At 40.8% G+C, this 24,579-nt stretch overlaps 1 protein-coding gene across 2 annotated transcripts in view; it reads left to right on the top strand.

Annotated features, from left to right (window-relative positions):
- Nucleotides 1–24,579, top strand: part of dtx1 (deltex 1, E3 ubiquitin ligase) — a 58,534-nt gene continuing 33,955 nt past the window's right edge. The window contains exons 1-2 of one of the 2 annotated variants that reach the window (XM_034091106.2): nucleotides 1–277; nucleotides 890–1,536. In XM_034091106.2, coding sequence (XP_033946997.1) covers nucleotides 1,278–1,536 — 259 coding nt within the window. In that variant the 5' untranslated portion in view covers nucleotides 1–277; nucleotides 890–1,277. Of the gene's footprint in view, nucleotides 466–889; nucleotides 1,537–24,579 lie in introns of both variants that reach the window. The other variant, XM_034091105.2, reaches the window with a different exon arrangement.

The following is a 24,579-nucleotide window of genomic DNA, read 5'->3' as shown; positions in this document are numbered from 1 at the left end:
TCCATACAGGTGCGCCAGGATATTTTTTGCGTAATTTGCTGGCGGCATAAAATGCGTGTTTACTGTTTTCACGCATGCTGTCTCTCGTTTTACAGGCAGTCATGCGCGTCCAAGGCGAAATGGCTCTGCACCTCACACACTGAAAACCGTGCAACTGGGGCATGCATTCACTTTGACAGAGCGGACCAACAAGCTGCTGTAGTCTGTAGCAGATCCACGGGAATAAAACGACGTCTTGGCTTTCTGCAATAACAGTGGATTACTGGAGCTATAGAAGGTGGGTTTGAAGGAAGATTTCAGTTTAAATGATACGGGGAAACGTACAAATCACAGATGTGAAAAAGCAGGTGCGTTTCGAGATTTTGCACCTCGGTTTTTTTTCTTTTGCAATCTGATTTTCGGCCGGAGTCTGTGAAATGCAGTCTCTACCTGAGAGATGTGTAGCACCACAACTGCAGCCTACAGGTCTGTATCGCCAGAATCAAATCCTGAAACAATGCATGCCATGAAAACATTCAGTATGATGAGTTATAGTAGTGAGAAGCAACAGACCAGGCTTTGCATTTACTGCACCTGAAAAGCTTGTGTTGAAAACGTCTGAGTGAGATTCTGTCTGCTACGATCATGACAGCCTCTTGCTATTTTTGCACACTGCTTTGTCCCCTCTACACAAATCTGAGGACAGTTACTATTATTTTGCTGCTGAAAAAGCTCGTATACATTTTTTTGTCACCGCACTGTATATAAACAGTATTGCCTAGAGGCGACTAATGGGACTATGTTACAGAACTGTAACTGTAAAGCAGTGACTGACTGTTAAGACATAACTCATGGGATTGATCACAGCATTTGTTTACCAGTGTGTTTCTGCTCCTTGTCTCTTGTTTAGAGAACTTCTCCTGTCTACCTGCTGCTAATCTGCTGTGGTCGGCTGTGGAGGACTAAGACTGTCACCAATGCAAATCTCATAATCATAACCATCATCATCACCATCATCCACGTCTGCCACTTCAAACACCAAGACACAAGAGGCCAGAGGCTGCTTTTGGCTGATCAAAGAGCCAGCAGTCACAAAGCACCTGTAGCCCATGACTCCTGCAGAGCTGCCTGCGTGATAGCAGCATGAGATAATCGAGGAGTACCATACTAATAGCTGATTCAAGCCTTATCTGTTTGGCGGTGATGAAAATGTTCCAGTGTGTCAGTTGACTGACAGTTGCAGTGCTGTTCTAGCGTGGGACATAGCCAGTAGCTGAAGCGCAGACACCACAAAGGAGATGGCTCGTCCAGGATCAGGGCTGCTGGTACCTGTCAATGGTCTGGGATACCCTCCTCAGAACCTTGCCAGGGTGGTGGTCTGGGAGTGGATGAACGAACATGGCCGCTGGAGGCCCTACAGTGCCGTGGTTTGCCACCATATTGAGAATGTACTGAAGGGGGATGCTCGGGGAACTGTAGTCCTGGGGCAGGTGGATGCCCAGCTCACTGCCTACATCATCGACCTGCAGTCCATGCACCAGTTTCGACAGGACACGGGTAAGAGATGTGGCATTTACAAGTCAATGTACATGGATGTCGCTAAAAAGGGTTTCAAACAAAGTACAGATAATAAGCACAATAGTCATCAATACATTTTTGGCCTGTTCACCCAGCAGATCAAATATAAAATAGGTAAATACATTTATTTTATTTCTGTGTGCTCACCACAAGTGATATAATATACTGTTAACATTGGAACTGATTGAAACAGAGCAACCCTTGTTTTGGTTGCTACACAGATCTTATGTAACTTTCAGGGGAATTAATGAGTCCTGAATGTCCCGTCTGATTTGGTGCTCTCGTGGATAAAGCCACTGGTTGTGATTAGATGCGTTTCAACAAACTGGACACAAAAATGACAAGTGTAGCAGTGATTTACTCATCCAGGAGTGTCTTTATGCGGCTGCTCTAATGACCTTCCCAAAGGTCACAATGTTGAAGGAGCTGTGCATCATTCATCAGGCAAATGAGCGCTGTTGCTCGGTGCGACACTCCTCACTCTTTCTGCTGATTGTATTCATCAAACGTGTTGTCATTCAGATCTAAGTGTGGCAATCACAATAGTGGTTAGTGATAAAGGGACTGTGCTCTTCAATCATCGATTCACCTCAATTTATTTCGCTCCACATAATGGAAAGAATATGCAGTTTATGGAAAAATCTAGATATATATTAGATAGTGAACCCCTTCCACTACGCTATACTGAGTGGCGATTCAAAAGGGTTTTATGCCGAATATGGGTTCTGTAGTAGAGCATGGGACCAACATTATCTTGAGTGATGGAACAATTACTTCTGGTAACGGTAGTAGTATATTAAAAGTTATAATACCATGTCACTTTGGAGTAAAATCCTCCCAGCACAGCCTTTATTTGGTGGACTATAATTCTCTGTGATGACTGCTACCTTTTTAAAACTAGACCAGATGTTTTTTTTGCCGTGCTCCACTAAAGCTAAACACACTCTCTGTTCGTCTTTGTGTGTGTATTAACCTCCCTGCTGTCTCAGTGTTTGAAGCAGAAGTATGGAGGAGGTTTAGACATCTGGAGGAAGCAGCATTGGACACATCTCAGCTGCCTGAATTATTCTTCTATGTCTGATTCAGTATACATCACTGTGTAAGAGTCAGTTATAAATCAAGCTAATGATTGTTATTTCTGTTGGAGGCTTGATGAACAGGTGGGGTCTTCAACTAAAAAAACAATGTCTTATCACCTCATTGATTAAATCCACAATAATTGAGTCAAACTCTCTCTGTAAGTCAGATACAAGTCTATGTTTTTGAAGGCGTTCTGTAACATTAGAGCGTTACAAGAGGCACAGGGTCATACACATAGGATATACAAAAGGTGACCTCACAATGCATTAATCTGCATTATGTCACGTTTGATTATTTTGCATTGCATCATTTACATTTGTATTTGTGATTTTTGAAATAACGGTCAAAATGTAATGCATTGTTAAAATCAGCAAAAATCCCTACAATTGTAATAAGTTGTAGTCATCTATTTGCCTAGTTGTTACACTGCGTGTGTCTTTATATTAGCCCAGCTACAGATGGGCGTTGCAAACTAGCTCACGCTATACATTCTGTGGTATGTGGCTTTGGGCGAAGCCATATACTTGCTCCTTTTTTAAATAAATATGAACAAAAATTAAAGGTCAGACTGTTTTATTATAAAAAAAAACATGACACTATTCAGTTCTCATGTAAATTAGATTGCATTGCTGTTGAATTCATGCTGTAGAAAGAGAAAAACAGACAGAATAAATGGGACATCTTAATTATACATTATCAGAACAATCCCAACATGTAGAAAGTATTTTCTATTATCCGATGCCTACAATATTTATATATAACAGAAGTGCTACATAAAAAAAATCGTAACGTGTGAAGGCAAATAAAGGCATTGGAAAGGCTTTGAACCCATATGTCAAGTAAATTGATTGAGCACTTAATGAATGGGCTATAGACAGCATACAGTATAGCAATAGATATATTAGCGTTTTCAAGACATTTTTTTCCCTTTAATGTTTGAAATGCATGACAGTCAGGAGAGCTATAGGTGTTTTCCCGTCTGATAGAACAAAACCCAAAGCTTCAGTATGTCTGTGTTTGACTGGCTGTGAGATGAGCCACTGAGCCGTTTGTCAGCCATTACTACGGCGCTGAGGCTAGGCCTGACGTTTATCGGTCCTCATTGTGCTGTTCGGTGTGTAACGTTCCCCCTCGGCTGGGATAAACCTGTCACAGCCCATTGCCTGACGGACAACAGCCCGGACACCTGCTGCCTCCTCTTCATCCTTTTTCCTGTCCCCCAAATATGGGCTGACCTCTACCAGGCCATACCATAGACCATACCATAGGCCATACCTCTACCAGGCCTCTACCAGCCATCAATCCAAACTAGCCTAGCTTTCAGGCTCTAGGGATGTTTACCGCCTGTTTACACAAAGGGCATCAGTGAGTTTGTTTAAACATGGATTGTGATGCATCTGTTTCACTTTGGATGTTTGTCGCTCACCATGTCACACTCTCTGTTGAAGGCCCATGGAGTGTCCCTGCAGGGAAACCCCATTTTGTTGCTGTGCCACTTATATTGTCCTCTGATGCTGTTTATTGCTGGAAAGAGGGTTGAGTGTGCTTGCTGTCCCCTGAGTGTGTGGGTATCTGTCCTTTTTTGTGTACATCTGTGAGTTTTCTGATGACGGTGCTGTGGCAGCTGTGGTGTTTGTGTCCTGTCCCTGCAGGCTGTGTTGAGGTGCCCTGTTCCTCGTGTGGGTTTGGGAGGAGCTCCTGTGGGTGGGAACCTCACAGACTAATGAGAACGGAGCAGTTACAGTTTATCTCCATTGCTCTCTCTAATCAAAGTATCATGACGACAACGCATGCACCACAAGGCGATGCGGCAGGGTTCTCTGTGAAAAGCCACCTAAACAAATCTTTATTTAGTTGGCTCATAAACACAGGGCATGGGTTTCATAATACAGCAACTGGTGAAACACAAAAGTATATGGCAAAATCCTGTACCCCAGTGCTTTATATATACAGTATGACTGAAGGCTTAGAGGCTTATATATAGTGTGGATGAATTTCTGGCTGAAGGCAGGGCCAGGATTGGCTCAGAGCCATGCAGGATCGATCCGTTCTCCTCCCCAGAGGGGCGTTTGAACCTCTAAACACTGCTGTGGACTGATCCCCTTTCACTACACCCACTCCCATAGCTAAACACATGGGCTTATCTGCCATCTCCATCATATACGGGCGGTGGTGGCGAAGTCGATAGGGACTTGGCTTGGCAACTGGAAGGTCACCAGTTCAAGTCCCGGCAAGACCAAGTGCGAGGTGTCCCTGTGCAAGGCACTGTTCCCCGCACTGCTCCCCGGGCGCCGTTCAAAATGGCAGCACACTGCTCCTAGCACTAGGATGGGTCAAATGCAGAGAAACATTTTCCACACGAGGGATTAATAATAAAAGTCCATCTTATATACCAACACTTGTGGCCTGTCTGATGGATTCCACACTGCAGCTATTGCTTTTGGTGCTTGGCTTTTAAGCATTTACCTCTTGTGTATTTTCTCTCATGATGGAGAGGTGGCACAAAGCAGGGGGACCAGCAAGTAAGCATTCATGAAAGATACCTAACAGCTGCATCATTCAAAACATGAGTATTATTCTTAAATGAAGACAGGTTCTGTTTGCTACTGATGTAGTTCTATAGTTATGTTATTGCTAGAAGGATATCCTTTATAGCAGGCTTGTTATTAAAGCACAGTAAAGACAGTCAAAAGAGACAACCGAATAGAAGTGACATTAACTTACAGGGTAATGTGAAGATACATGTGTAATTTGTGAATTGATTGACAGGTGAAAGAGACCAAATTTAGTTTTTTAATTGACCCTTTAATCGTTGCAAATGTGTGCATTGATGTTATATTAACTTAAAACTTAAACCTTTAATGTTTGACTGAAATTAAGATGTATCTTTGTTTGGTAAGTCCTTGTCTGTTGTTACTCATAAACGTATTTGGCTAAGAATTTTGATAGCTAAAAAGAAGTGTTTTTAGTACCAACAAACAATATTGGTTCTGTAATTTGATTGGTTAAATACTTGCGTGGGCGGGTACTAACAACATCAATTAAGTTTCAAACGCCAACATTATTATCTATTTTCAAAGTCCTACCTTACATTTGTGAATGTGTTGTGCTTTTAATTACATGCGATGAATGTGAGTTTTTAAAAAAAAATTACAGGGGGAGTTTCAGTTTTGACAGATGGGTTTTTGCCTTTACCACAACTGGAGCCATCATGGAGAGAAAGCAGGTCATCGGCAGCTTCTACACCAAATGTAATGTTGTTGCAAGTTAGGCTAAATGGCTTCCATTCGGTATAGCTTGTAAGCTTCTAATCGGGAATAGACTACACATTTAAGATAATTGGTCCTCTTAAATGTTTATTGTTGTAAACAGACTGTGAGATTACTTCATTAAAAAAGTCCTGACTGCCCGCTACATGCTCGGCGCCATACAGCAGACACAGCGTCATGAAGTATCAGTTATTGCAGGATTCAATTATTTGTGGTTAAGAGTAAATGCAAGGTGGGCTTTATTTCCAGAGAACAACACCTCTTTGATCAATGTTTGTTAACTACAGAAGGTTTACTTAATGTTTTTGAGTAACGTTTGTTAGTAGATCTCAGTTTACTGCTGCCAAGGGAAACAACATCCCGAAGTGTATGGATGATTTGATTTCAGAAAACGATGTCATCCTTATTTGAAAAATGGGAAAGAAATAGTAGCAGTCTCATAACATTTTCTTACAGGAGACAATGGTACAGTTTAACTTAAAATCACAGAAACAGCATGTAGTGTGTCTTATACTTTCTTGTGTTTGTGTTCCAGTTGCAGGGGCCATTACAGTTGCTCGGTGCTCAGTGTTGTGAAATGGCCCATGAGTGACTGCACAGATAACCCCTATCAGCGGCTGTTTGCTGCTGTGTTACCGGAGCAGGGCTTTGTTTGTTTTGGTTCCACAGGCGTGAGAACCTCCTCTCCTCTGGCCCATTTCCTAACAGCCTTCCCTGACTAATTACATTGAAAACCCCCAGAAAGCATAGAGGAGATGGTCATGTTCTCACGTCTGTTTTGTGTTAAGCTGAAAAACAACAGTCGCTGTGGTTGTGGTTTGCATACTGCCTGGAAACTTGCAGAGCATAGAGACTGAAATGCTGCACATTGTTGAAGAGGGGGGTGCTTTAGGTGTACTTGTTTAATGTAGTTGAGTATGTAGTAAATGCGTGTGGGAACTGTTTTGGTGGTCTGTGGGAGGAAGCTGTAAAAAGGATTCCCGCTATGTACGTGCTAGAGGTCAGGTGCTGTATGCATCAGCCCTCAATGTGAAATCCCACTTGCGTCAGAAGAAAGCAGAATGAGCAAAGAGTGTAGCCCGAAGGCTCTAAAGTGTAGATTTAGAATAGAAACGAGAAGGAATTCAAACGAGACGGAACCAGCCGCTTTGATATATGTCTACAAGTGAAGCACTGTGATGTTTGCTGACACACTGAGCAGTTATATGTTCTTTATTACTGGCTTAGATATTGTAGGACTGCTGTTTGTGATAAATATTTATATAGATTCAGAGGGGTAACTTTTCCTGTATACTGTACATAGACATTTAGAAGTACAAAGGATGTTATGAGATTCCATTTGTTGGTACCTAGTAAGTGGCAAATTCTAAAAATATGACTGTACTAGACCTACAAGTGTTTTAGTCTGCTGTTAAAGGCCAGAGAAGGAAGAAGAAGAACAGCTGCCAGCACAGAAAAACATCAACACTTTAAATGGGTGCAAATTTTGTTGTCATAATTGTATTTTGTGCCTCTACTAAGACATGTTTACACCTCTTTTCGCCCTCTGTCTGAAACCAGCCTCTTCCAATTGGTTAGCTGGTCAGCTCTGTTGTGATTTGTCAACCGCTTAGAGATATCACGCCCCTTAGCCTATCACATACAATGTGTTGGAGCTCTTGGGGTGGATTATGAGAGGTTAATAATACGTTCACATGAATCCAGATTGCAGTTTAAATTGAAGTACATATTATTTTCTGTTTTTTGTCTTTTACAATGGTTTGTATTGAGTATTGAGAATCATGGAATGTCCCCCTATTTGTTACATCGTAAATGTATTTTCTTTCCTAAGTTCACTTCCGGACCTTATCCTCAGTCACATGTTACAATGATAAACAGACATGACGTATAATGACCAAGTCATTTTTCTCTTCTCTAGTCATTAGCATAATTAGTTAGTGAAGGACAAACAGAATTACAGTGGTGCTGAACCGAGGCGGTGCTAAGGTGTCGCTGTTCACAGGGGTCCATTATACAGTAGCCACAAGCAGCTGGCTGGATTCCACTTGTCGGCAGGAAAGGGATTGGAGAGGCACTGTGGAGAGGGAGGAGGGGGGGAGCTGACAGAGGTGAGGAGAGAAGGGGAACAGAGGGAGAGGTGGAGCATTGTCCTCATGGAAAGTGACAGTCAGGGTGGAGGGAGGGATAATAACACTAAAAAGACCCTCAGCTGTGCACATTCCCCTGCACCAACAGCTTTTGGCTTTGTGCTGTGAAGCATCCCATCCAAGGCCTCAAGGTGTGCTTATTTAATTGTCTCTGGACATATTTGTGTAAATTATCGGACTAAATATATACATATAGTGAATTTCACAAGCTACCAGAATAATAAGTCATTTAAATGGTCTGACCAGCAGCCAATGCAATACCAGATTCCTACATTTCTATGCAATTTAACAAGACAATCACATTTTACTCAAACAATGACTTAAATGTCTTGAGCTAAAAAAGAAAAAGCAGCATAATGACACATTTCAAAATTATATCTTTACCTATTTTGGTCATTTTCATCAATGTTCAACCTGTACATTCTTTCGGAGACAAACAGCACAAAAACCAAACACTATTCGATTAATCAAACAGTCAAAAGGGGCAAATCGTAACATTTCAGAATCCGGTTAGAGCAGATTTGGCAAAAACGTTAAACATAAATCAGTTTTGCAAATGTATCTTCTATGCATTCATTCATTAATCAAGTAATTATTTTTAGCACTAAATACGTAATTTGATCCTTTTTAATCATCAATGGCTGCGAAAAAATTTCTTAGGGTTGCAGTGCTTTGGTCTGCTCTGTGCACATCCTTATTGCTTTACAGTGATCAGCAGGCTTCTGGCAGCCTCCGGCGTTGTTTGCAGAAGCGTCTCTCCACATTTCCTTTTAACTTCTGATCCAGCGAGTCACCACTTTTAACTTCTAAAGTGGATATCATACTCTTTTATCAGGAAAGCGGCTTTAAAGCTGCTCTCAGCGCCACTTCCTTATCAGGCCGGTCTGGGAGGTCAGTGAGATCGTAAGCTGTCGTCTGCCTCAGCCGGCTGCTGCTGCTCGGATAGGAATGAGGCATCATCCCTCAACTGTTTGAGTAAACTATCTTTCGCCTCCTGGTTACTTGTATTCAAATGTATCTCACTATCTAGGATCAAATTGTCAAAGTATTCTCACACTGCTCTCCTGCTAATGTGATTTACTTGGGTTAGAACAAATAAGCTTTATAGTGCACAGGCTTTTCGGTATACAAACCAGATGTAGCTGTCATTTTGAAATGGTACAAACTGTTCCCGCTGTAACAAATGGGGTGTATTTGATCTGCAGGAGTGCGTCTGGTCTAACATTTACAGAAAGCATGGTTTGACAGAGACCAGAGCTGCACTGACGCAACTCGGCTGCCAGCGGTTGCATCAACCAACATCTCCCTTGATCAGGCTCAGCGAAACACAGCGCAAGACTTTCTGTTATGGTGTCAGCATTTTTTACTCATTTTATTAAAATAAATCCCCATAGCCCACTTTAGACCCATAGCAGCATGATAAATCGCTAAAGCCGAAACTTGGATATCTTTTTCAAAAGTGTCTTTGTGCTAAGACAGTCTTCATTGTTCCAGTGTAAGACGCTGTGGTAAAAAATATCTTCATAAAGTCTGAAGACACAGGCAGGAGTCACATCTCTGCTATGAGCCAGTTACTGAAACACTCCAACAACCAAAACACAACTTTATTTATTGGCCCATTTATACATACTTTATTATATTACATGCAAAACAAATACTCAATTAGCTTGGGAAACAAATGTTTCAGCTTGAAAGACCTTTACTGCTTACTATGCAACGTTTTTAGCCAGCATGCTAGTGTAACGGCTCAACAAAAAATCAACAACTACTTAAAGTCTGATACCTATGAGCATGGGGAGCTACAATGCAACAGACGGCAGTAATATCGCCATGCACCTCCTCACTAAGTGAAGTGATATCGTTACTTAATAAAACGTTTTATTTATGAATTTGTAAGTTCAATAGTTCATATGGATTACTTGATCATATCTAATTTTTGTTCTCAAAATCTCTTGAAGTTTCTTTTTGGAATAGTTCCCCCGTTGACAGCTCTATTTTGTATTTATCTTTCCTACAGTAAGCATCTGTCGCAGCCCTAGCATCAACTGAATTGTCATGGTTTATGGTTGGTTGCAGTTGTCAGATTGGCTTCTTGTGTTGAATTCATTGCGTTCCAAGTGCCAAGTTACAGGCTATTTGGTAAAAAAAGAGAAGAAATGGGACAACGCATGCATGTAACACTGGTGCACATTCCCTCACACACTCTGACTTTTAAGAACAATCACTTATTTTGATTGTTTTCTGCCTAAGCGCTCAGCAGAATATCAATATGAGTCTCACCATCTTGTTCCTTTCTCTGTGTAAGTGCTTCTAAATCACAGCTCCTGGTGAGAGTCCATGTCCTGTTACGGGTCAGCGTGAGGAACGTCCTGCAGTAGCCTGTGAGGTGAAAAATATTAAACCGATGCTCCTGGCAGACGCCCCACTGTTGCTCTCAGAGGAGCTGCTGACACACACCATCACTCTCAGATTCTTCTTTATTAATAAGTGATCGCAAACTCCCCCAGGATTTAAAACACTTGTGTGTCAAGGTGAATTTCTATCAGACTTCAATGGTAATTACTTCTACTCTGTTCTGTCCTTCGTATGGCTGCATTGAGTTAGACATTATCAATACGAAATATAATACAGTGAATGTCACCTCAACAATGTCTTTAAGGTTAAACTTGTTCGGAGGTTGAAAGTATGAATCAATTAATAAAGAAAATCTTTAAACTTACCAGTGACATGTCACCAGGGAGCGTGATACCATTGTTATAATTCCGGAAAAGCGCTCAACAAGAAGTAATTGTAGGAGAAAAATGTGTTTCATCATAAGCAATAAAGCACACTTGAGCAAAGTACTCTTATATGAGGTGAATAAAGTAACCTTCCCATCACCAGGACAGCGTGTGTCGTCCTCACCACAGACTGTGGTCTTTGCTTGTTCTCATACCTCAGCTGCTGTCATGTGAGAAACAATGCAGGACTCTGGATACAACTGTCAGATCAGATGCAGACTTTAGTGTTTCAAAATATAAATAAAAAGAAAACCAAAATATCCCCTACATGCAGACAAGGTTTCCAGATAAGACAAGTTGTTTGTTTGGCTACAATTGCCTGAAATGTGTCTCATATAGGGCTGGGCGATTTGGCCTAAATATAAAAAAAAAAAAATTTTCTAACTAATGGACAATTTTCGATTTAAACCTCAATTTTTTCTGTTTTTTTCTAAACAGACCAGACCAAGGCAACATTTAAATACATATTTTCTTTATTAACACAATAAAAATAAATGAGATTACCAAGTAGTCTAGGCCTATGTGAACAAATCAGTTGTTCAAGAATAAAAAAAATAAAATAAAAACAGCACCACGGCACTTGGCTGTCATTAATGTGCAAAGATTTTTTTGAAATCAAACTGAAAAAAAAATCTCTTGTAAGCCATCCCTGAAAAAACTTGTAAAATGAAATACAACAAATAATAAATAATGATAATGAAATGAATAATAAAAAAATACCCTCAAACAAAATAACATCCCTTTAACTTTCTAGGAAGTTGTCTTTCTACAGACCTTACACAGAACAGTTGTTTGTTCTATGTATGACCGCTTGTACCCGAACCACTTCCATACAACTGAAGTAGCACCTTTTTTAGGAATGAGTTCTTCGTCTGTGTTCGTGGACATTTTTATGGTACGTCTGTCGGTGAAGCGGTGAATGTGATTGTAGTAGGCTATGTGACTACCCGATCTGCAGCTCTGCACATGCGCACAGTGTTATAAATGAAAATCAATGTTTTTGATGGCATAAAGTACCTTAAACATACGGTCAGTTTAAATGCTGTTTTATACTGAAAAACCAGAAGTTCTCGTGCGCAGTTGTTAAGCTTTTATTCTGAAAATCCTTCATCTCCGGTTAGCATTTAGCATGTGGCTAATATACCATTTACTATAGAGGTGAATTTAGTAGCGATATGACACGGAGTGTTGCACACCGAAACCTACTGATTTCAACACTACAACTACTGTATAGACGTCGAGATATTACTATTGCTGAATATTAAATGAAGGTACATTTTATTTGAATACGTTTGTTTACAGACGTGGGTAGCATGAGACAACAACCGGAACTACCAGAAATGAAACCAGCCGTGAAGTTTTTCCTGTCTTGAGTATTGATTACAGCGTTCAAAACCATATTAAATGAAAAGTCATGAAAGAGATAAGGAGGAGAAAAGGCGTGTTTAGTTATATATGTAATGTACAAAGTCTGTGTCCTCTGTTATGCTCAACAACGAACACAGCATAACAACAGCAGAACGGGCAGAGCTGCAGATCGGGTAGTCACAGGCAATGTGGCTGAGTTTTGTGCGCGTTCTGGAAAGTGAGAGAGTAAGCTACTACGGAGTCCCTTAAAGCAAAACAAATCTGCGGAGTCTAGAAATGTTTTAAAATCGCGATTTTTCGGTTCAGCCATTTCATAAACCGTAGGAAAGTAAAAATGCAAATTAATCGTGAAAACCGAAAAAATCGCCCAGCCCTAGTCTCATACAGTACGTCCATGTGTTAAAGTTAGCACACTTTTCCTGCTTCTACAGATAAATGTGAAAACAAACAACAGCCCAGAGAAGCTGAAACATCCAAGAAAGGTGAAAATAAGGACTTTAAAAAAGCAATACTACAGTGTAAAAATAGTCAGTTACAGTTAATAATCTAAATCTGCAAAGTAACTTGGAACAACGTTTCTAAAATAATTGTAGGGCACTATAAGTATCTAGTAGCACAATGTAAAAATACAAAGTAAAGTACAATTACCTTAATTTTCTACTCAAGTACAGTACTTGGGTAAATGTACTCAGGGCCGGCCCTCGGCATAGGCAGCATAGGCGAATGCTAAGGGCGCATCAACCCATCGGGGGTGCCGGAAATTGGGGAATGAAAACAAATAAAATTGGGAAATTTCATAAGAACACAATTTCCCGATTTTGGATCAACAAAGTACATCTTATTATCTTATACTAACAGAACTACGCCTATATTGCGTACAGCGCCCATAAACTATGGCGCACCCCCCCCCAAAATCAAATCAAGTTGAACTGCCCCAGTAAAAACCAGAGGTTTTTGTGAAATAGTTCTTTTTTTTTAAATAATGGTTTTAGTGTGCAATTATAGGTTTTAATTTTGTATGTGTGTTCATTTAAAATAAATCAAACTCCCAAAAAACCTATACAGCTTCTGTGTGCTTTTATTAACATTGGAATTTACTGTGTAAGCGGCCGCGGGGGGAGAGCTTTAGAGAGCTCTCTCCTGAAAGACTGAGAGGCTCTGATAAGCTCAGTGAGGTAAAGGCACACCTTTATATGATCATTATAATGACCCCCCCTAGAGGAGGTTAGGTCCACCTCCCACTTAAATCATGTTCAAATGGATAGGATACTAAATACAGTTGCACACATCTTGTGTCCATATCTTTCTGTTTTGGTGTTCATGCCACAACCGTGCGAGTCATAGTGAGTATCTGCATTTGGGGAGGGGGGGGGCGCCACCAGCTAAAATCTTGCCTAGGGCAGCAAATTGGTCAGGGCCGGCCCTGAATGTACTTAGTAACATTCCACCACTGCTTTAAAGTCGCATATGGTTTACAATGGTTCCCAAGTGTGTACAGATTTAACAGCACATAACAGAAGAAGCACTACTTAAAATCCTTAATCTACTGCATTACGATCTACTTCCCTATATTCCAGTTCCATGGAGAAAATGTTCCACACTGATTGTTTCTTGAAAATATGGTTTGATACGCTGCCTCGGGCTGAGCTTTAGATCTTTGAGGCAGTCTTTTGGGTGGTGTTTCACTTGAGCACCAATAAGCCCATCCCTCCCCCTGATGACTGCAACATAAATTGAATTTCAAAGTTGACCCTCCTCTGTTCTTCAGTAATTAAGCCTTCCCTGAAAGTTATTAATGATGTATTCACCATAGTTGCATATGCATTATGTATGTTTCTTGCAGCTATAATAGCCTCGAGAGCATGAAGTAATCCGCTTGAACTGATTCTACGACATAAACAACCCGCAATTATGATTCATTATCAGTGACAAAAAGTAGAGGTGCATGGTTTCGCGTGACAATGTCATTCACATTTCAGCAGCTCTCTTTCACAGAACTGACGACGTCTGAAAAAAGGATTTGTGAAATTAGTTTCTCTACAGGCTTTGACCCCCAAAGTCAATGTACCGCTGCTATACCTCTGCAGGCTTTGATAAAGATCATTGGACTCATGTTCAGGCTTTAAGCTCAATAAAAGCTTTTAGCGATCCAACATCAACTTTCCAACAAGGACATGCCCCTGATTTTATTCCAGCCTCTGACATTTAGCCTCAACAAGCACGGTTTCATGAATATCCTCTGTTCCTCTTAATAGATTCCATAGTCAAATGTACATCAAACAAATACATCATTCATAAATAATTGAATGTTGAGCTGTTAAGTGAGCTATTAAAGGGGTCCTAATATTCTCATTCTCATTTTCAGGTTCATATTTGTATGATATGCCTCTACTGTGACGTGTTTTCATGCTTTAAAAAAGGTCTTTATTTTTCTCATAATGCCTGTGCTGCAGCACCTCTTTTCACCCTCTGTCTGAAACCAGAGTCCTGTCTGCTCTGATTGGTTAGCCGGGCCGGCTCTGTTGTGATTGGTCATCCATGTAGAGATGTCCCGCCCCTTATTCTATCACGCACAATGTGTTGGGGCGCTAGAGTGTTACACTAGAGGCTTCTCAATACTCAAATTTCCCCTCCTCGACTCCCCTCCTCGATACTTAGACCCGCCCACAGGAGATGCGAGCGGAGGACCGAGGAGGGGAACCGAGGAGAGAGGAGGGGAAGCAGCAGACGTTTAAAGAAATGAGAACTCCTCTCCTCTGAGCGGTCATATTAAAGCGACGTCCGTTCATTATTACGTGGCAACAGCTGCATCAGCTGTCGAGTGTTTTGTCATATTTTATAATCTCTGTTAGATCAGCTGCACATTGTTCCCCCACATATTTACCTTGAATTCATTGAGAGTGCGGTATAATGAGACAATACCAGGCTACAGATGCGGACACACAGACACAAATATATTTATATAAATATATGCAATTTAAAGTATGAGAGCACTCTCATGATAACGTAACACAATCAGAGACTGGATATATCCCCCCCCCCCCCCCTCTCTCTCGTCGCTGAAATGGGGAATTGAAATTAAGGGCCAAAAGTTGTATTTGCAAGTATTAAAAGTAAGGACATCAAACCAACTGAGACCCGTCTGTCCGCCGCATCTGCGCACTGTACAACACACACCTACACACTGTACAACACGCACCTACACACTGTACAGTGTTGGGAAAGTTCACTTTATACATGAACTAGTTCAGTTCACAGTTCACAAATTTTAAAATGAACTAGTTCAGTTCATAGTTCATAATTCAAAATGTTGAACTAAAGTTCATGGTTTCAAAAATGAACTAATTTATAGTTTATAGTTCTTTTTTCAATACGTTGCTGCGAGCTATTATTTGTCTCCTGTACGATGTTAATAGGATTTGGGTGGTAGTGGATCTGTTTTGGCGCTCTTTTTTATTCGCCACTCGCACATACCGTGAAAGGCTAGTCGTGTGCTTATTCTCAATGTGCCGTTTAAGGTTTGTTGTCGACGTCGTCGATGTACGGACTTGCTTTTTCAAACCGGGCGGACACAGTTTACAGGCAAACGTTAGATTTTTCCGTCCGAGTCAGTACTGACTTTAACGTAAAACTATTTAAAATGATCATACGCCGACGTCGTAGAGCAGGGGTCTTCAACTAAAATTCAACGAGGTCCAGTTAGAGAAAATGTCCCCATGCAATGGTCCGGAACATCAAAATGTCTAACTTGCTTCATGAATTAGTGTGATATATATTGAAGTAGCCTGTAGCTTTATCAACATCTGTATGTAATCAACAGCTGACTGCCAATCAAATAAAGAAAGTACAATTCAAAAACAACAATATATATTGTCAATTAACATTAAATACTGTGGATATGTGTAATGTTCCTCTCGGGCTGCATTTACAAATAAACTAGAGAAAATAAATAAAATAGCTTTTGAAAATATATGCATCTTAAAAGTGCTTAATTTGAGATAAATACAATAAAGTGTAGCAGCAGCTTGAGTGTCCCTTTTTCTTTGTTAACCGTTTCACATCATGACTTAACAGTTTCAGCCGATTATAGAACAATATCAGTCTTTACACATCATAACAATTGAACAGTTTCAAAGTTTCTCTTTCTGTCCCTCTTATATTGCAGTCCCCCACTCACTTTTGTTAAATTCAGTGTGAGAATTGAGCTTGAGCTTGTCCTGCCAGGAGTTTGTAAATCTGGGCTGACATGGAGTCAAGTTGTACTTTTTACAGTATTACGGCTTCTACAGATGACGTTTTTTTTATGGATTTTTTGTCAAAGCACTTAAGCTATTCATTGCTATCGGGATGTTAAGAGCATTCCATGGAATATAACAAAAAGTGTATCTCGAGCCGGTTTCTGAAACTTACCTACCCCACCTTTAAGTTAAAAATCAAGGGTTTTTATTATTATTCACAGCAGGGGTGGGGAACCTTTTTCCTTTCAATTTTTACAACATCCTCCGAGGGTCGTACAAATTATTGAACTCAACCTTTGCTTAAAATATTGAAGTTAAATGCATCAATCTGGTACACTTTGAGAGCAACATTAAGAGATCTATGGATACATCTCTCAACACCCATATGAAACAGAACTGTAAGCATATTTTTCTTTTTGGATATTTTACAAATCACTCCCCTTTTAAACTCTATTCTTGTTATTTTTAACAACTTTTTTGTTACTGTCATATAGTATTTTATACCTGTTTTTCATTTAGTCTCATTAATAACTATAATGATCATATCAAGGTGTGCCTTAACCTCACTGAGCTGAGGATATTTGACCCTCTCAGGAGAGCTCTCTTCCACCTGGCTGTAGAAAAGCTCTTTAAATCCGTTAGCATAGCTAGCTAACCAGATGCTAACAACAACAGATCGCCACTGTGTTTACAACTAAAGACACAGCCACGCAAACACTGCGGCATGTGTACGGCTCCTTGTGGATTATTATCCTTATATGCAATATTTTAAGGGCTGGAGCGGCGTTCCGGTGCTCAGCACTCCTTTCAGACGAGACATATACCACGTGAAGACAGGTTACGCTCGTGTTGTGTTCAATGAACCTGTCCTTGGCCAGGAAAAACAGGAACTCGCTTGTTTAATTATTTTTGCGGTCTAGATTTCTTCTTCTTTTGTGAAGTGAGAAGTTGTCCGTCAGTCGAAAACTCTTCGGTTCTCCACGAATTACACAAGTCACCCAAATCAGCGTTAAAAAAGCGGGAGGCGCCGAAAAATCCCCTATTAATGTATTGATTATAGCTCGGGTCCGTATAGGTCGGCGTCTGGGTCCGGATCCGGACCGCGGTCCGCCTGTTGCCGACCCCTGCCGGAGAGTCTCTGAGCAAGTGCTGCTGCAGCTGCTCTCGGCTTCGTCCATACTAATTCATTCATTCATTCAATGCACGCCGGTTCCGCGGTTCCACATTGTTTGTTGTGAGGAGTCTGATATATTTATTATATTATATTTTAGTGCGACAGCCAGGGGTGACAGGCGCGTACGCGTCACAGGCAGCTTGCTGTTGCCAGATTGGGTGGTTTTCCGCATTAGTTTGAAGCCTGTTTACGGTGTATTTTAACTGGGTTTTCGGCTGAAAGGCATATGAAATCTGGCACACTTTTGAACGCCGTTATAATACAGTGCTGAGAATGAACGCACTTTTGAACGCCGTTATACAGCGCTGAGAATGAACGCGTTCTCAATTACGTTCATCTAGCGGAAATACAGTACGTTCAGTTCACGTTCGCCCAAAATATGAACGCGTTCATGAACGATCGTTCATTGAACGCGTTCAGGTACATCACTGACTGTACAACACACCTACACACTGTACAACACACACCTACACACTGTACCACACACACCTACAGCTCCTAAAGCATAATCAGGCTACAGCCGTTGTGTGTTTTATTATGTGAAGCACTAAATGGTTTTAGAAAAATATCGACTCTTTGTTTGTAGATATCTACTAAACTAAAGCAAATAAAGAGAGTATGCCTGTTATACTGAGTGATATATATTTTACACACTGCTCTGCTTTCTGCACCTCACAGCTGTTCTCACTGTAAACATCGCGTTGCGATGAGAGCAGTTTCTAAAATAATATCCAGGGGATGCATGCAGAGCTGTCATTGGCTGAGATAAGTCCGGCCGTGCGTCACGCCTCCACCGTTCCCGGAAATGCATCCGTGGAGGAGCCGTGGAGGAACCATCAGTGTATCCTCGGTTATAGCTCCTCCAGAGAGCCTCCTCGACGCTCGATCCTCGGTCCTCGGTGTGCATTTAGAGAAATGAGACGTCCTTCAAAATGGCGCTGAAATTCATTTCCGGGTCACTACTGGAGGACCGAGGAGTCGAGGAGTCGAGGAGGGGAAATTTGAGTATTGAGAAGCCTCTACTGTCATGTCTCTATTTTGTGTGTGGGAGAGAAACTCTCTTGTCAGGAACTACGGGATTTTAGCCTTTGCAGACCATTTACATGCACACAAACCTATATCACACACTACAGGAAATGGAATACTCCCACGAAGCATAATAGGCCCGGCTAACACAAAATAAAATGAATGTCTCTGAGTCTGTATGCATTTTTTAGTTTGGGAAAAAAGAAGAAGAAGAATGATTACACTTGCAGGAAAAAGGTCTGGCCCTAATAATAAAAAACATCTAAGGAAAGTAGAACACACTTCAGGAGAAGCAGGTTTTTGGTACAATAAAAATACATTACTCTGCAGGGTGGTCTGGTGTCCTCTGACCTCTCTCACATCCAGTCCACTTATTGCTGATCAGTGTAGTCTGGCCCAGAGTCAGTTTACTGTAATGTAGCCAGACGTTTCCTCTGATAAGACCTGACTGCGTCTGACAGCTATGAATTGGGTAATGAAAGCCTGTCTCAGCAATCTCATGTACTGCATGCTGTTCATCTCAATGAGTCAGACTGCTTTTAATTGTCAAATGTAATATGTTTCCTTCTCTGTGCCACACACAAACAGCCTTGACATTGTGTTGTAAATTAGTCGACATTTGTAACATACTAATTAGTCTGTTTTGTTCAGAATATTCTTTAATACCTAATCCACATATGTTGTGTATGATTACAATATCCACCAAATCAGAATCAGAATTGGTTTTATTACCAAGTAGGTTTACACATACAGTATGAGGAATTTGCTTTGCTATATGTGGTGCATACTGTACAAAGACACAGAAAGAAGAATACATAGCTTCTAGGCCTAGACTAGAGCTTGTGTGGCCGTGAGTCAGAAATGAATGATGTCTAACCTCACAGTAAGAGTTTGGGATGGGGGGTGTTAGAAATTAAAATCAATGTTTTATGGCATAATGTACCTTAAACATACCGTCAGTTTAAATGCTATTTTATTCTGGAAAAAACCGGAAGTTCTCAATAACAAGCTTTTATTCTGAAAATCCTTCATGACGACATCCGGGACTACCGCCCATTAGTATCATTAAAGTGGCTATTGACGCCGTTAACATGTATTACATATAAAGTTATGAAAGAGATAAGGAGGAGAAAAGGCATGTGGAAGTAAGCAATGAATGTAAAATGTCGAAATCCTCTGTTTAACGCGATATCGGACACAGACGAACGAGGGGGGAAGTCCCCTACGTCACTACAGCTCCCAGAGAGGAGGAGCGAACAGCCAGAAGCGGGAAGGACGAATGCTTGTAAGCTCTCTTCTGCACGGCCATCACAGGCAAGGCCGGATTAGTACCTCCAGGGGCCCCTGGGCACTGAGCGCTCATGGCCCCCCCCCCAACCCACGTACCAACAAGTAACACCACGCCTACCCAATCCTACCAACATGACCAATATTTAGAATTTTCAGTCAATCTGGCATGTCAAATCGCACACCTATTTGTCAAAAGCAGGGTCCTGAGAGACACAGGGAACTTCCGATGAACTCGAACCTTCACCCTGCTCTGTGACGTCCTCGTCAGGCTCGTCTTCATCTTTTTCCTCCTCTTCTACCCGCTGCTGCGTTAGCATGCTAGGTTCAAGGCTAAAATTGCTCGCTAGCTCAACAACATCCTCCATGACCGCCGCCACTGTTCCTTGTGGTTGTTGCTGGACTATTTCGTCACTTTTTGCTTTTTTGAAAAAGCAATTTATTGTTGGCAAATGTTTTAATGCAGCCGCCACTCTCTCTTCTTTTTCTTTCTTTTCGCAGCCCCGCTGGGCGTTTGGCTACCGGCACCATCCATGATTTCTGCTCATGTGACAAAATGTGACATGAGTGAGGGTGGGGCTGTGAGTCGGCTATACACCGCCGCCGCGTAGTAATAAAGTTGAGCGCATACATAGTGAGACCTACAGTACAGAGACGCTTTAGAAAATATATTAATTTGACCCTATAGAAAAGCTGTGTTATTTATAGCGATGAGTGAGTGTCATTTAAAACAATCTATGATGAGTGAGGTTGTGCCCGAAAAAAAGAATAATAATAATAAAAAAAAAAATACATTTTTTTTTTTAAATCTTGTCACTGAGGGCCCTCTTTGCTCAAGGGCCCCAGGTTGCCCATATGGTTAATCCGGCCTTGATCACAGGGAGAGGAAGCTGCAGACTTTCTCTCCTAACGGAACAATATCCTGTTTGTAACATTACCGCGCTTTTTATTAATTAAAGTACCAATTTGAAACAATCTCAGAGACTCCATTTAGTCTCCTTTTTAAGCTTCTCTCCTGGACGCTAGAATAACTACACATAGATAACAGGGGGTTCAAGCATAAAACCGTCCTGTTTATAGAATTGACCTCTTAACAACACATTATGTAATATCACCGCAATAAAGGTATCTAATGGAATTTGGAAAACACATCTTATGGATGCTATATGTTACACTTTCCCTGGCATTTTTAAATGAGATAAGAATAAGATAAGAACTTTATTTAACTGGACTCCACCCCTTTTCCCTTCAACAACCAGAATCCATTACTGTCTTAACACTATATATTTCATTTAATATGCTATTTCTCGCACACTTAACCTAATTAATATCCTACTTTAAAAAACGTATAGCTGTAAATTGGCCCTTGTTTACATGCTGCTGTGACAAAAAAAACTCCCAAATTGGGATCAATAAAGTAAATCTTATCTTACCTTATAAATCCTCACTGGGGAAAGATATATATTACACATTGCAGATGTTCTTAAAAATGTGGGCGTTGCAATTTTTTTAGGATGTCGTTTTGGCTAATGAAAGATACTAGTAATCAACTTAAAGGTCCCATGTCATGGCCGTTTTCACTGATCATAATTTCATTGTTTGAGGTCTACTAGAATAGATTTATACTGTGCAATTTTCCAAACTCACATTGGTTTCGCATACAGCATCTCTGTAAAGTATGTGTATTCAGCAGTATTCACTCTCTCCACTAAATGGCTCGTTGCAGCTCTTGCCCCCCCCTCCCTGTGAGCCCAGTGTGATCCGATTGGTCGGGACCAGTCGGGACGTTGTGAATCACGCTGAACTCGTGGAGGTGTGATTTCCTTGTTTAGCGAAACACAGCGAACACAAGTGTGGCTTGATATTGAGTAAGAAAAAGGTTGATAAACGCTGTGAGAATGGGTCTGCATGCACTGCAGAGAGAATTTTGCCGCGATTCCAACTGTCTGTTATCAGCCTGCAGCCAGGGAGGAGAAATCAGCTGCGCTGCATGCACTGAGTGTGTGAGGAAGTCTGTGGATTGGTCAATTTGGACCAATCAGCGGGGGCTTAACGTAACGGCTCCGTGGACGTAACGTAACGGCTCCACGGATTGGTCCATTTCGTTCCGGGGACGACATGACATCATGATGTACCCGGAAGAATCAAATGGACAGTGACGTATCTCCAACGAGGCATTTTGGGGAGGTATTTTCTGTTTTAGAGTTTTACTCCCTACAGGGTGTACTTTGAGGGTTTTGACTCTGCACACCGTTTACATGCATAAAAACCTTCATAACACACAAGGGGACGGGTAATAACCGGAAAAGCATGACATGTCACCTTTAATTCATCGTTTGTCTTGGATTAATTGGGTGTCAGAATTATTTATCACATGATTCATAAAACAATAATTGTGGTTAAAATGGATTTTTTCTGATTGAAAACATCAATTTTGGCTGGATTTATTAAATATTGCGTTCAGGCTGTGTATAACAAAATGCAACATATTATTACATACTGTACATAAGTGCTATTACAATATATACTACTATACATATATAACATGTTGTCTAGTTATCACATAATTAAACCTTAGTCTGTCATCATTTGATAAATGTAGTTTGTGTTCAGTCATGGTGCATTAAACACACACTTGACCGTGATTGATTCATGATTCAGTCATGTAGCGGTTAGCGTTACATGTATGTGTGGCAGAGGTCATCTCATGACGAACGCGTGAGCTATTCCTCTCCTCTGACGGCCATCAATCTGCGTGTTGTCACAGATGAATTGTGTGTGTGTGTGTGTGTGTGTGTGTGTGTGTGTGTGTGTGTGTGTGTGTGTGTGTGTGTGTGTGTGTGTGTGTGTGTGTGTGTGTGTGTGTGTGTGTGTGTGTGTGTGTGTGTGTGTGTGTGTGTGTGTGTGTGTGTGTGTGTGTGTGTGTGTGTGTGTGTGTGTGTGTGTGTGTGTGTGTGTGTGTGTGTGTGTGTGTGTGTGTGTGTGTGTGTGTGTGTGTGTGTGTGTGTGTGTGTGTGTGTGTGTGTGTGTGTGTGTGTGTGTGTGTGTGTGTGTGTGTGTGTGTGTGTGTGTGTGTTAAATGGAGGGAGGAGCAATGCAGTCTGCGGTGCAAGGTCAGCTGTAGTGCTAAGTGATGTGTTGGGAATCATTTGGAAACATCACAATAACAATATTGATTTTACATTAATGTCATACACTCATCATCTGCAACAGACTAATGAAAAGGTCAAGTAATACAAAAGCATTACTTTGTCTCCTTGTAGAAGTAAAGGCCAATTGTAAAACAAAAACGGAAACATGTTTGCCACAACAATTTCAGAAAGAATAATGTATGTATGTCTGATGTAATGTATCTAAGTAAATACTCAAGCTCTGTAAAAAAATGGATGTTAGTGTACTTTACTTTAGTACTTTCAAATGATGCTGCTTTTACTCAACTACATTTTGTTGGCAAATTGCTTGCTAGCTTTTGGTACTTAAATATATTTTTATGGTATTATTTTTTCTCTTTCACTTAAGTACAATTTTGAATGCACTTCTTTTACTCATAACTGAATATTTTTAAGACTAAATGAATACATATTTTTTTAAAACAGCAATCAGAACTCTTATTCACTTTATGATTTCATATCAGATTTCCATGTTTCAGTCTTAATGTGGTCAAAGTCTGAAGAAATGCACCGAACTGTAGCAACTGTAATTATTGTTAAAAAAGAAATCCAGTAATAAAAAATGAAAACGAGTCAAAGCTTTCTTCCTAAAGAAACAATATTGTTTGTACCAACCACATTCTGCTTCCTGTAATGTATAACACAAGTGTGATCATAGCAGTTCTTTACCTTAATAACGTTGGTACTTATTACCCTCTCTACCTCTATAGTGAAAATGTGTTTTAAATTATTGATACATACATCATTCATACATCATTCATCATCACATACATCAATTCTGTAGTGCATGCATCTTATTTTGACATTTTCAAATCCAGGGATAATTCTTTTTAGTTTTTATATGTTGTGCAGTACATGTTCTGCAGTATTTATTGGCAGCGCTGTGTTCGAACTGGACTGCTGCCAGGATAAGAAACTCTGTAGCACCCAGGCATAAGAAGTCATCTCTTGGCAGCTGTCTGAAATTGGAAGAAATGTTGTGATAAAATAAAAAGCCTCTGTAGTGCACAGGGGAAATCGGGCAAGAATCCCAGGGAATTAGCAAATGTTATACCTCAGAAGGAAACGTTAAACATGTTGTCAAAGGCGGCATCAACCAAATAAGCTGTCAGTGATTTTAGCTTTGTCCGACAGCAACCCATATCTGCTGTCTTCAAGGCAAAAATTAACCTTGCAGGGTTTAGTTTTTCCATGTGTGAAAGTGACTCCTCTGCTAACAAGAAACCTGTTTCCTTGTAACCCTGACACCTCTCCTTGGCAGAGCTGCCCTGTGGCATGTGAAGCCAAGGCATGTGTGTGTTTGCGTGTGTGTTTGTGCTACCTACTCCCTTGCCCTGATGACAGCCCTGCATGGTGCTGACACACTAACGAGGCATACCTGCTGCACTTTATGAAGCTGAAGTGGTGTGAAGTGGATGCAATTGTGCTGTGAAACACTCAGAGGCAGACTCACCTATTCAGCCACTTCTGGTGTTCTCACACA

This window comes from Pseudochaenichthys georgianus, chromosome 9, assembly GCF_902827115.2.
Source record: "Pseudochaenichthys georgianus chromosome 9, fPseGeo1.2, whole genome shotgun sequence".
Lineage (NCBI taxonomy): Eukaryota > Metazoa > Chordata > Actinopteri > Perciformes > Channichthyidae > Pseudochaenichthys > Pseudochaenichthys georgianus.
This window is presented reverse-complemented; position numbering and strand designations above follow the sequence as displayed.